At 44.1% G+C, this 13376-nt stretch overlaps 1 protein-coding gene across 1 annotated transcript in view; it reads right to left on the bottom strand.

Moving 5' to 3' along the window:
- The window catches only part of DPYD (dihydropyrimidine dehydrogenase), a 582181-nt gene extending 574952 nt beyond the window's left edge, over positions 1–7229 (bottom strand). Inside the window, exons 1-2 of the mRNA XM_018567128.1 lie at positions 7143–7229; positions 4614–4775 (exon numbers count right to left, since the gene is read on the bottom strand). Of these exons, the coding sequence (XP_018422630.1) occupies positions 4614–4775; positions 7143–7229 (249 nt within the window). The remainder of the gene's footprint in view (positions 1–4613; positions 4776–7142) is intronic.
- Between the last annotated feature and the right edge of the window lie 6147 nt (positions 7230–13376).

The raw sequence follows: 13376 nt of genomic DNA on the forward strand, positions 1-13376 counted from the left end.
GTTATGAGTCCTGCCACTAGCTTGATCCCAGGACTCACTGTTTATTTTATTTCATGCTGATTTGTTTTGATATCGGGTACCCGAGTTCGGGCCGCTCACGGTTTTCATGCTTTTGACTACTTCCCCACATAGGGCGACTCTGAGGGGCAGCACCCCGGAGTTTTGATTCTCCATTGATAACTTCTGTAGTATTTTCTGATTGTTGTGTTCTTTTTCTCTTCCATTATTGGGGGAAGTGTGGAGGGGGGGGGTGGCATTCCTTCAGGAGACCCACTTTCAGCTGGGTCGGACCCAGAAACTGACCAACTATAGATTCCCACATGCGTACCACGCAACGTCTCCTGACTCCAGGTCCAGGGGCGTGAGCACGGTGGTGGCTGGATCGGCACCATGGGTTTTTGGGGGGGCACTGGAAGACCCGGAGGGTTGCTATCTCTTTGTTAGGGGGGACTTGGAGGGGACCAGAGTCACATTAGCTAATGTGTACGCCCCGAAAGTCAATCAGATTGCGTTCATGGAACGATGCCTTTCAGAACTGTCCACATTTGTGGAAGGTACCCTCATCGTAGGGGGCGATCTGAATGTGGCTCTGGAACCACTCCTAGATTTTTCCCGTAACGCATCTCACCTGTCCTATGCCTTTCTCAGGAGACTTAAGAAATTACTGCAAACTGAGCAACTGGTAGACGTGTGGCGGGTTCTCCATGGCCACGCCAGGGACTATACGTTCTTCTCCGCTCCACACCAGTCGTACTCGCGCCTGGATTATTTCCTGCTGCGACAATCTGACTTGAAAAGGGTGGCAGCCGTCTCTATAGAGATATGCATGATTTCGGACCATTCCCCGGTGGCCATGGAGATCCGACTTGGAGATGACTCTCTCAGAACCTGGCAGTGGCGCCTTAACGACTCTATTTTGCAGGATGAGGAGGTCAGTGTAGCTCTAGAAAGGGAAATCCGCTTTTATTTCGAGAATAACCAAACTACCAAGGCTAGACCCCTGTCGGTGTGGGAGGCACATAAATGTGTGGTCAGGGGATTTCTGATTTATCAGGGTTCCCGACTCAAGAAAGCCAGATTGGCTACCATCATTGACTTGACTAGTCGTATCCGGACCCTGGAACAGAGCCATAAACAGACCCTAGCTAAGGCAACACTCTCGGAGCTCTTGGCGCTTCGGGAACGCTTGACGGCCTTCTTTTTAGACAAGGTGAAAGCACGACGGGCATGGCTCCGCAAACATTTCTATGAGTGGGGGAACAAGCCGGGAGTCCTTCTGGCCCGAGCCCTTAGAGACAGCCGACCCCGCACAGTGGTGTCCCAGATATCCTCTGGCACGGGAAAGGTTCTGAGGGAATCCCGGGAAATTGCAGATCGGTTTAGGGAATTCTACCACTTGTTATATAACTCGTCCCCAGCACCCGTAGATCAGGCGCTAACAGATAAGACTAGAGCGATTCACACATATCTGGAAGAGTCGGGACTGCCCCGCCTCACACGGAAGGCTCGCCTCTCACTGACAGGTCCTCTAGAGGAGGTTGAGCTCCATAAAGCATTGAAAGAGACGAAGCCCCATAAAGCACCGGGACCAGACGGTTTCACGCTTTTCTATTACAAACACTATGCCTCCCTTCTTACGCAGCCCTTTCTCAGGGCCTTTAACTCGGCTCTAGACGCCCCTCGCGATCCCGGTAGACATGCTACGGGCAGCAATTACTGTTATACCCAAGGAGGGAAAGGACCCCACCCAATGTGCTAACTACCGCCCGATCTCCTTGCTAAATGTGGATCTAAAGTTGTTTACAAAGATCCTGGCCAATAGACTGCTGCCCCATATGACAGGACTAATCCAAGCCTACCGGGTAGGGAAACTAAGGAAAACACAACGCGCGCCCTGAACGCCATTCACTTAGCTAGGTCACTCGACGTCGCCACCGTTCTCCTATCAACGGATGCCGAAAAGGCGTTCGATAGGGTAGACTGGACATTTCTAAAAACGACACTGTCCTACATAGGGGTGGGGGCCGAGTTTTCCGCATGGATAGATAGACTGTACTCCCTTCCAACGGCTCATGTACGATTGAATGGGGTGGCATCTGCTGACTTTTCCCTATCCAACGGCACACGCCAGGGGTGCCCGCTGTCCCCCCTCCTGTTTGTGTTGACCCTGGAGCCCCTCCTCTGCCGTATTCGCAACAACCCTAATTTTCCTGGACTCAAGGTGGGAGGGTCGGTTCACAAGGTGGCTGGGTACGCGGATGACTTGCTTTTCTTTGTGACAAGTCCAGCTACATCCCTACCAAACCTTCTTGCGGAACTGGCACAATATAACTCCCTGTCCAATTTCAAAGTCAATTTGCAGAAGTCGGAGGCCTTGAACCTCAACGTGCCCCAGGCAGTCATAGATTCCCTCTCCTCTTACTTCCCATTCAGATGGGCTCCACATAGAATTAAATACCTGGGGATCTTCCTGACACCTTCCATCGGAGAGATTTTCTCGGCTAACTTTCCGCCATTCCTTGCCCAGATAAAAATTGACTTACAAAGCTGGACGGAAAAATTAGTCACCTGGTTCGGCCGGAATAGCATTCTTAAAATGAATGTCCTGCCGCGCCTGCTCTACCTCCTTCAGACTTTGGCGGTACACATTCCAACCGGCTTTCTGAGGAAGGTGAGAGTAGAATTTGGCAAGTTCCTCTGGGCACGGAAGGGCCACCGTCTTAGCCAACTGCTCATGTCTAGACACAAGCGCAAATGAGGTATAGGGTTCCCGGATCACTTGAAGTATCACAAGGTGGTCCATATGGCTAGGATACTGGACTGGTGCCAGGGGGGAGAGGAAAAACGATGGATCCCAATGGAACAATCCTGTACCACAGTCCCTCTGGGGGGCCTACGCTGGACAGACAGGAAGCACACGAGCCACCTTCGGACGCATCCACTTATTGGTCCTACGATGGCGGTCTGTAAAGCAGATAAGACGGGCTGTAGGACAGATAGGTATCCTTCCCTGATGACCCCAGTGTTGGGACACCAGACCTTGCCCGTCTCACCCTATGACAGAGAGATTGAACGAGTAATACAGTCAGGCAGATTCAGGCTTTACCATTTCCGTGCCGGTTCGGATCTATTGCCTATTAAAGATATTCAGGCATGCTCGGATCCTCCCATGACCTTTTGGAAAGCACTTCAGGTGTGCCATTTTCTCACCCAATTGGTTAGAAACTCACGGGAGCTGCCTCCCCTAACCCCTTTCGAGGGAATCTGTTTGCGAGAGGGACCTACCCGCCATGGCCTGTCAGAGGCCTACAAGCTACTGAGTGACGTGCCCGATCTACCCCTCCCGGTGTATATCTCTAAGTGGGAACGTGATTTGGGAATCATCTTTACTCCGCCCCAAGTTGATAGGATATTTCAGATGACACATAAGGCCTCCATATCCAGCAGTGTCCAGGAAACGGGGTTCAAAATTCTATCCAGATGGTACAGAGTCCCGACGACCTTGCATAGAATGTTCCCACAGTGCTCACCACTCTGCTGGCGTTGCCAGGCGCAAGAAGGTACGATATTACATGTGTTCTGGTCCTGCCCTCTGCTGAGGGTTTTCTGGGATAAGGTGGCAGAGGTATGCAACACATTGACAGGGGTTGTTTTGGGGTCCGACCCGGCTGAATATCTCCTACACCTGGCACCCATGCCCTTACGCCGCTATAGGAGGTCCCTCTTAGTGCACTTACTCAGTGCAGCGAAGGCATGTATCCCCTTTTACTGGAAGCGCACGGTGGCACCACCAATCTCGCTGTGGCTGGCGAGGGTTGGAGAGATCTACAGAATGGAGGATCTCCTGGCCTCGGCGAGCCACAAAGAGACACAGTTTAATCGGACCTGGTTTTACTGGGTGGATTTCACTACTATCCAGGAATATGTTACCCTGTTGGGGGAGACGTAAAGACTGTCATGGAAGGCGAATGGCCTATCTGGGGTGGAGATGTGGACATATGGGACCTCATCCGCGGGCAGTAACGCTAGTGAATGGGAGATACGTAGGCGCGTGTCAGGAACCGCGGTGATGTGATCAAGATCCGGTAGAGACGCGGGAGAAAACGTCTGTTTCCCTTCCTATACTACTTTTCGTCTGTCTTTATTCTTGGTTCTCTCTTTTCTTCCCCCCCCCCTACCATTACCCTTTCACCTCTATCCACCACACTTACTCGTTAAGATGCATATGGTACCCGTCTAACTCTGAAAGTGTACAGCTGAATTGTCACAGATGAATCGTGCAGGCTAATGTTTGAGCCTGATTATGGGTGTACTGAGAGATGCGTACCCTAGGATACATGGATGGCGTGGTGGATTTACTTGACTGATTTTAGAGTACACTTTGTGCTAATGCTATTTTCTTACTGTTTATGTTATAAATTTCTTAAAAACTATAAATAAAGAATTTATTTAAAAAAAAAGTGGTTAACAGATACTATATAGTAACATTTGTAATAGCTGTGCACCTACCTTACAAAAAATACTATATACACACACACACATATATAAGTAAAACACACAAATATTATATATGGGTTTTTAGTTGTAGAAGATAATAAGTAATCTGCACATACCTCAGTTGCAAACTGCTGAAGTCCGCCAATGTTAATTGGACCTTCCTCTGTTGCATATAAATTGCATCCACCTACACAAAGGTCTGACGTTGGGCATACCATTCCACATGTCAAGCCGAGCGGGTTATCAGAAAGGATAGTCCTGGCAGCTCCATAGTAATTCTGCACACAGAATTAAGTCATCATTAAAATCCCATTAATGATAACACGGATAGAATATAATGCTGCAAGCAATCATTTTGCAGGTTGTTATGCTGGATATGTTACTAGCTGTATGAGAGAGAGATATGGAAAAAAATAAAGCAGTGTATATGAAGAGATGTGACGTCTATTAATTTGTACATCAGTTGTCCTTGTCTCTGTCTGGCTCCAGTTCTTGCTTGTAAGAGTATGCAAATAGCTTAGGTATGATGTAGAGTACTATTTTTTTATATTATACACACATATTAAAGCTGAACTCCAGGCAGATATTACAAAAACAATTAATGTATTTATTAATTAAATCAATAATCCAATCACAGACTAGGAGCAGGTAGGTGACCTAGCTATGTTGCTTAAAGTAGAAGGCAGAAGGAAGTAAAGTGGTGAAAGGTAAAACAAATAAAATAAAACACACATCTTTATAAAATATATATATATATTTTTGCATTTTTTTGCATTGAAGCATTGCAATCGTGATCACTGGATTGTGGGTGCAATGCTCTGTCTCCTGCAAATTCTCCCTCCTGCTCCTGTCCATACTAAGGTAACATCATGGCACATGTAAACCATTGTAAAGCTGTCAAAGGATCTGTGAATGGGTGATGTGGGTGGAGCCACCCACATCTGCACCATTTTCAAAAAAGAGCAGCAGCCTGCATAGAGAACTCCAGGATTCAGGCAAGTGGGGGCAAAGGAGGGAGGTTTCAATATGACCGTGTTTCATGTAACACCCTAAATATGGGTGTAACATGAAACATGATCAGGACATAAACTTACCCTTGAACTATGGACATGCTAAACACAGATTGGATATAGTCTCAACACTTTTGTATAGAAAGAATAGTTGATTTTTAGGCAAACAAAATGTCAATTGAGTAACAATATTTAAACTTTAAACATTTTATTGCATCAAATCTGAGATGAAACTTATCAAAATTGTCCTACCACCTTTACGATCGCATTAGAAAAAGTACTTTGATAATGTAGAGTAAAATCAGGAGCTTAACTGAGCTGCCCAGAGATTAACTCCAGGATTCTGGTCCTACTGACTCCTGGCTCATTAGCCTCTCACGAAAGGCTAATTTCTAATCAGCGCAAGTTACATGTATTTCTTAGATAACATTTTCCTATACTGTTGTATAGGAAAATGTCTATGACAGTTGTCAGAAATAGTAATCTGCTTGATGATTAAATAATCCAGCTTTATACGGAACAATGTACAAATAGCTTAAATGAAAACATAAAAAATAATGTTCAATACCAGAATATTTTTTTATTTGCCAAAAGAATTAAGCCCTTAAATTGCCTTTTGATAGGCTAAATACACCAACTAAACTTCTCTGGCGATGTGTATCTTTATAATACAATAGGTAAATATAGGTGTTATGGAAGAAACAGTAAATCAACTTTAACTGGCTATTCTCCCTAGCATCTAATGTAGTAGAAATCCTGAACTGCACTGATCAAGATCTTAACATAATATGACACATTGCAATGACTTTCTCCCCCCCGGTGATTGTGCTACTTTGCATCACTGCCAGTAAGACTGCAAAGATAGAAGCACAGCAAATGACAAGTGTGGAGGGCTGGGTTCTATCATGACTTGGGTGTCACAGCATTAAGAGTTTTTACAAAAAGAGCATATATGAAGCAGGGATGAGGTTCTGATCCGCTGCATGGTCTGTTCTTGGTGAATCTTGGGGGGTGGGGGGGGTCAAGGTTCATGGTTCCAAAGAAATTGTGGTGAAATTCGCCAGATTGAATTTTAAAGGACCCATCATCAGCCAGACAAGGTCATGTGTAACACTAACCTACTGGCCTCTGTAAAGGCACGAATCGCGGCAAACTGCGCATGCTCGAGAATCGCGGAAAAAGGCGCGGGAAAGCGCACAGGAAGTGAGGTAGCTGTCCTTAGTCCTATGACTATATAAGGAGGAGCCAGCCTCTCTTTCATTGCTGATGGTCTTGTCAGCTTGGTGGTTGTTTCCTGTGTTCGCTACTTAGACCTGCCTTGACTTGGATTGCCCTGGACTACTCTTTTGCTTGCTGCCAGCCCCTGACCCTGGCCTGTTCCCTGGATTTGAGATTGCCTTCCGAATTTGTACTTCGCCTGCCCGACCGAATTTGACCTTGGCTTACTGACCTCTCTACTCAGTTGTTCCTGCACAGTGTCTGTTTCCAGTCTACGGCACTCGTGCTCCTTGTTGCCCTGCGCCCTTCTGTTCCCAACTCCAGGGGTCGCAGGACACGAATCACAAGAGACGCCTCCCCATCTTCCAGTCTCAGCCTCAGGTACATGATAGCCTCCCTTAGCCTGAAAAAATGTACACATGCACAGTATCTTGTCTGGCACATATCCTCAACCTGGTCATGTGATGGTTCATCATGAAACATGCTGACTTCTGGGATCTCCATTGTCAGATCAGTAGGGTTTGTGGCCACTTTAGGCAGTCATACCCAGACACAGCTTACCTAGCAGAAATGCATTGTCAGAATCAACTGCCTGCCAACTACCTCCCCTGTGACAGCCTCATGAGATAATACTCCTTGCTAGCCACGCTGCATCTGCAGCAGTGTGTCATCATTTAGTACCCGTGCTATTATGGTAAAGGACAGGCTCAGGGGAGCTAGGATGTTTTTCATCTTGTCAATGTCTCATTATTCAGGACATATGCAGCATTTTGGCACCTTTTGAAAAGGTGACCAATTTGCTAGGCCGTTATGCATAAGGGATTAGTGATATGATCCTTCTTGTGTCCCTCTGGAGCATCACTACATGGTCTGAAACACTGGGCACTGGCAGCAGTATGACAAGGAGGAATATGAGGAAGAGGGTTTGGATGCTGGCATCAGGAAGAGAAAAGAGTCATATTTCATGGTTTCCAAATCCTGGGTGTTTTACAGGGGGTAGGGAGATTATTGAGCACAGTTTTGTCCTTTGTGGGGAATTAAGATTCTCTGCTGCATATCATTTTTGGTGAATTGGGCCTTTTATGCAAATGCCTGTGCAAAGGACACAGGTAAAATAGCCAATCTCCTGCCACCATGCGAGATGGAGCTATGACTGCCTCAGCACCTTTTTTGAAAGTTTTTTCTTAAGTTTTTTCTTAAACCACAGTGGTTTTAGGCAACACTCACATGTAGTGCCTGAATCACATGATGGTTGACTAAATTGGGGCCAGAGCTGATGCAGACACACTCAGAAGTTGGGATTCCATGTGCTATTGGGTGTCTAAACTGGACCACTGGCCACAGCTTACACAGTATGCACTGGAGCTGGCTTTCCCTGCAGTCAGTGTGCTGTTTGAGAGGGCCTTCAGTGCAGCAGAGAGGTAAATCTGCCTGTCAGATGGCAGTGTGGGCTGGCTAATCTTCATTAAACTTAATCAGTCTTGGATTACTAGTGAGTACATAATTCCTTCTGCTGATGCTACAGAAACACATTTGAGAGTCACATAGCCCCCAAAAAGATACCTGCCACCCCACCATTACCAGCTCTTGCCACCTCCTCTGGCCTATTCTTGTGTTCCATCATTTTAAAGGTGCCATACAATCTTACTGCAGCTGAAAGATTTCTGTTTACTCGTTGATAAACAGAGTATTGCACCTCAGAGTTTGTGACCTATTTACATGCTCTGAGATAAAGGTGTCACACAATCTTTCCACAGCTTGACTGCACTCTAAAATATGGTTTAATATTGTTTATTTCCAGCTAAATCCTCATCTCTCCCTCTTAACTGTAGCCTAATCAAACTGATTACCTACTGTCCAGCTATTGAACAAAATATGTGTCTGTTGTCTCTCAGAAAATACACTGGGGGGAATTTTTCAAAACTAGAGCATACAGAATCTGGACAGTTGCCCATGGTAACCAATCAACATCTCTCGTCAGTTTGTTCAGGTAAGATTTGAAAATTAGACCAAGAAGCTGATTGGTTGCCATGTTCAAATCTGCTCCAGATTTTGTCTGCTCCAGTTTTGATAAATTCCCCCCACTCTGTTTCCTACTGGGTTAATCCTGCATTGCGCAACTGTGTTTGTGCTCTCTTTTGGTGCTCCAGCATTATAGGAGGTGCCACACAGTGTTTCTGCAGGTGAACCACAGCTGCAAGATTTCCAATGTTTGCTGCAGCGTAAATCTTGCGCTACGCTTCAGAGTTTATAGCCTATTCCGGCACTCAAAAATATTCATTCACTAATTTTTATTTCAAGATATTGTTTAAGGCCCCATCCACATATGAGCATTGTGTAGCTCAAAGCTACAAAATACTCAGCATTAAAAATTAAAATTAATTAAAAATGTATCTTCTTTTATAGTGCCTGCTTACGCCTGAGCACTCAAGCACCTGTAGCAAAATGCTAGTCACTCCAAATGTACATGAGCTTTTTTTTATGCAGACTTAAGCATTTTGGCCCCATAGACTTTAATGGAAATGCTTGAAAAATGCGTGTTTATGCAAGATTTTTTCTGGCACTTCCATTTAAAAGTCTATGAGCTCGAAAATGCTTAATTCTGCTTCTCTACTACAAGTAGCAGATAAAAACACATGTGCAAATGCACAAAAAAGCTTTGTAGAATACCGGGCTACTCTACTCTCACATTTAGGTGTGAACGCAAGCTAAATTGGCCCTAGTATATATGTGACAGACCTAGCCAAGCTGTTTACATGCTCTCCAACCACTGAAAAATATTTGTGGCTATTGTCTCTCAGAAAATACACCTTCTCTTGTTATTTTTGCCGATTATTGAAGTGCTGACATACTATCTAGACTGTCTTGGCTAAATCCTACCAAACATATACCTGAAGTCTATATTTGAATTCTGTGGAATAATTGGGATGTGAAGATGGCAAGGGGTTCAGATAATGTAGGATTGTGGTTTTGAAGTGTTTATTCAATCTCTGTTTTGACATTTTATTAAACTAAGTCAATGCTGCGTGGTACTGCAAAAAATAAACTCAAAACCTTACTAATAAATTGTGGCATTGGCCAATTGAGATAAAGCTTTAGCTTAATTAATTTTTTGAGGAAATCTTCCTATACATTTTAGACCTGTTATGGCTGTTACTTTCACTGGTCAATTTAGGACTATTAGCACTGGTTAAAAAAAAAGAAATCAGTTGTCACATACAAAACTACCTAAAAGGCAGTTTTTTCCAAGTTGAAATGAATTAGATCAGGGTGCTGCTGCTGTATTCAAGACAAGTTAAATGTAAAATATACAAAATTGGTTACACATTCAAAATATGTGAAGCTAGAATATGTGTTGCTGGGGCTGTCCTTGAAAATCACACTACATATAGCTTACAGGCATGTCCCAAGCAGGGCACTGGTATTTTTCCCATGTCACTCTGGAAGATGCATCAAAAAGACCCTTTCCTGCTGTACAGTATTTTTTTTTTTTTTGCTTTGTTTAATATACCAAATGGCAATGCCCAGCTTTTTATGCACTTTTGAGAACAGTCTGACTATTAGCCTCCCATGGACTTTGTTGGGATTTGATGCCAAGTTGGGGTTCATTGAACTTCGAAGCAGATTTACAGTACTACAAAACAAACTCAGATTTGCCCATCACTACTCAGAAGCTGTTTGCCTTTAGATTGTTTCTATCTAAAGCTTAAAGTATATGTAAACCTTAACAATTAAAGTCTTGTATTTTCTACCCTTTGTTCTGTTACAAATACCATGGGGGGAATTTATCAAAACTGGAGCAAAATAATCTGGAGCAGTTGCCCATGGCAACCAATCAGCATCTCCCTTCAGTTTGCTCTGTTGAGATTTGAAAATGAGACAGAGAAGATGATTGGTTACAGTGCAAATCTGCTCCAGATTTTGCCTGCTCCAGTTTTGATAAATTCCCCTCCATGCATTTTTTTAAAGACAGTAAACATTTTTGTAAACAATGTATACTGCCCCTTTAAGAGGAAAAGGAAAAAAAGAGGGGACCCCCTCAAAACTTATATTAGACCCTTATCCAGGGATGTAGCCTGGATGTCCTGGAAAAGGGGGGCAAGTGTGCATGTGACCCATCCTCCATATCAGCCCACAAGCCCTTAACATTGGAGGGGTACCTCACAGTGGGGCAAAGCAAAGCCCCCTTACAAGGCAACTTGTCCCCATGTTGATGGGGAGAAGAGCCTCGTCCCCACATCCTGTTCCTATGGGGATCTGCAGAGGGAACTGCAGAATAAAGAAGCCCCCAAATATCTGACCCTCCCACTACATGAATAAGGAATACATATTTCCCCCTGTTCCTTATTCATAAAAATACACACACCATGCATAAAGTCCTTACAAAATGAAGTCCCATGATGTAAATCCAAAATCAATCACGTTATCCAGCAATCTAGATCCAGCATCAATCATGATGAGCGAGTCCTGCTGACCTACTGACAGCACAATATTTTGCTGCTACTAATCCCATCACAAATAATAGCTTTCTGCCAGTTGTTGTATGTCAACCCACCACCAGGGTAATCTGAGTGACGTAGTTGGCTAAATATTCTTTTGTCCATATTTGGTCCTGGCATCACCTGGAACCACCAGCCACTTTGTTTACAAACAGAATGAAAGTCTGCATTGAACTGTCATTTAGTGCCAGTAGTTTTTTTCTTACATGCCCTCTTTTAAAGGAGTTTATAAAACTGGTGCATGACTTCATGTGCAGGTTTAAGGTATGTCAAGGCATCCTTCAAGCATGTTATTTAAAGTATTTGTGTATTTTCAATGTTCCTCTCAAAGCCACATTAAAAGACCCACTCTCTGCTGAACAGTATTTTCTAAAAAATTGTCTTGCATTAGTACATGCGGCTCAAAGCAGTGTCAAGCAACACATGCTCCTTTTTAGTAAAAGCTTGCAAACTGGTTTTGAAAAAGACTTCAATGTGGTTTCACCACTTATCAAGTTTAGCAGATGTATTTCAAGTGTTCAGTTAATGTCTAGCAAACCGTACTAGTTATCATCACTAGTACTAACATGCTTCCTTTCTTAGGGACACACCAAATGAGCATTGTCACCCTAGGACAGTGAGTTTTTTTTTATTATTTGCAGGATCCACAGGTGAAATCAAAGGAAAATTCCTGAAAAATTAACACATATGTGGCCACCACATCTAAGGACTAGTAAGCTCACTTTATTACATTTTTGTTCTTGAGTTTAGATATACTTTTATACAGCCTCATGTGACCAGAGCAGGCAGCAAGGGGAGTAAACTCCTCTGACACACATATATGTGCATGTATATTTAGCTGTGCCCCATTCAAACACTGATATGAAGTAAACATTTTATCTGTAGAAGTGCTCTGAGTGTCCAGAAACTCTGCTTCTCTCTTTACAGTGTGTGTGATAAAATTAAACAGCTTGTATTTTCTAACAAAGGCAACAAAACAAATAGCTTCCTTCAGCAAAACACCAAACACAAAGTAACAGTCCTTACCCAAGATTCCACTACGTAGTTTATTTAGGTGATCTCACCAAGATAGAGTCCACTTGCTTCTGAGCAGTCACACACACAGAGCTTTCTGTGTCTCTCTCATCTCCCAAATCCTCTCTCACCTGTCTTACCTTTTTAATAGGAAGGGCTGTGGGGGAAGTATCTGCCCTCCCAAATTAACCCCTTTTTAACCCTCAGCAAGGTAGACTTTCCACAATATATATACTGAGTGGCCAGATTAATATGACCACCTGACGTTTGTAGGCAAATTAGCTATTAGGGAAGCAGGTTGTTTACCACGACAGTAGAAGTGATTTTTTTCTGCAGATATGGGTAAACAACGTGATTTAAAAGCCTTTGAACGTGGGATGATTGTTGGTGCTCGGAGCCATGGGGCGAGGATCAGCAAAACAGCAGAATTCGTTAAATGTTCAAGAGCAGCTGTCGTTAAAGTGTTTAAAGACTGGACTATCAGCCGAAAATCTGGATCTGAACGTGCGAATTGTGGCCGTCAGTGACTAGTCAATGTTAGGGCAGAACGCAGAGTGGTAAGACTGGTACAAGACAACAGAAGGGCAACAGTGCATCAAATTACTGCAGATCTTAATCTGGGATCCTCTCAAATGATCTCTGAATGCACTGTTCGCCGTACACTGCATCATATGGGATATGGAAGCCGAAGGCCTGTTCGAACATCTTTGCTGTCTGCAGTTAACAAGATAAAACGTCTCCAATTCGCACAGGAACACAAAGATTGGACAGTCGAGCATTGGAAAAAAGTCATGTGGTCCGATGAATCACGTTTCCAGTTGCATCATGCAGATGGCAGAGTGAGAAATTGGCGGAAACGGCATGAACCCCACATGCATGAGTACAACCCTTCAAGCTGGTGGGGGCAGTGTTATGGTTTGGGGCATGTTTTCCTGGCATGATTTGGGCCCTTTAATTCATGTGGAACAACGTCTGAAAAGCACAACATACCAAAGTATAGTTGCTGATCAAGTTCATCCTATCATGTTGATGGCGTATCCCAATGGAGATTGCTTCTTCCAACAAGACAGTATTGAAGGCAAAAGGTGGCCCAACTAAGTACTGATGAGGTGGTCATAATAATCTGGCCACTCAGTGT

The sequence above is a fragment of the Nanorana parkeri genome, unplaced genomic scaffold, assembly GCF_000935625.1.
Source record: "Nanorana parkeri isolate BGI_ZX_2015 unplaced genomic scaffold, ASM93562v1 scaffold1012, whole genome shotgun sequence".
NCBI classification, from domain to species: Eukaryota; Metazoa; Chordata; class Amphibia; order Anura; family Dicroglossidae; genus Nanorana; species Nanorana parkeri.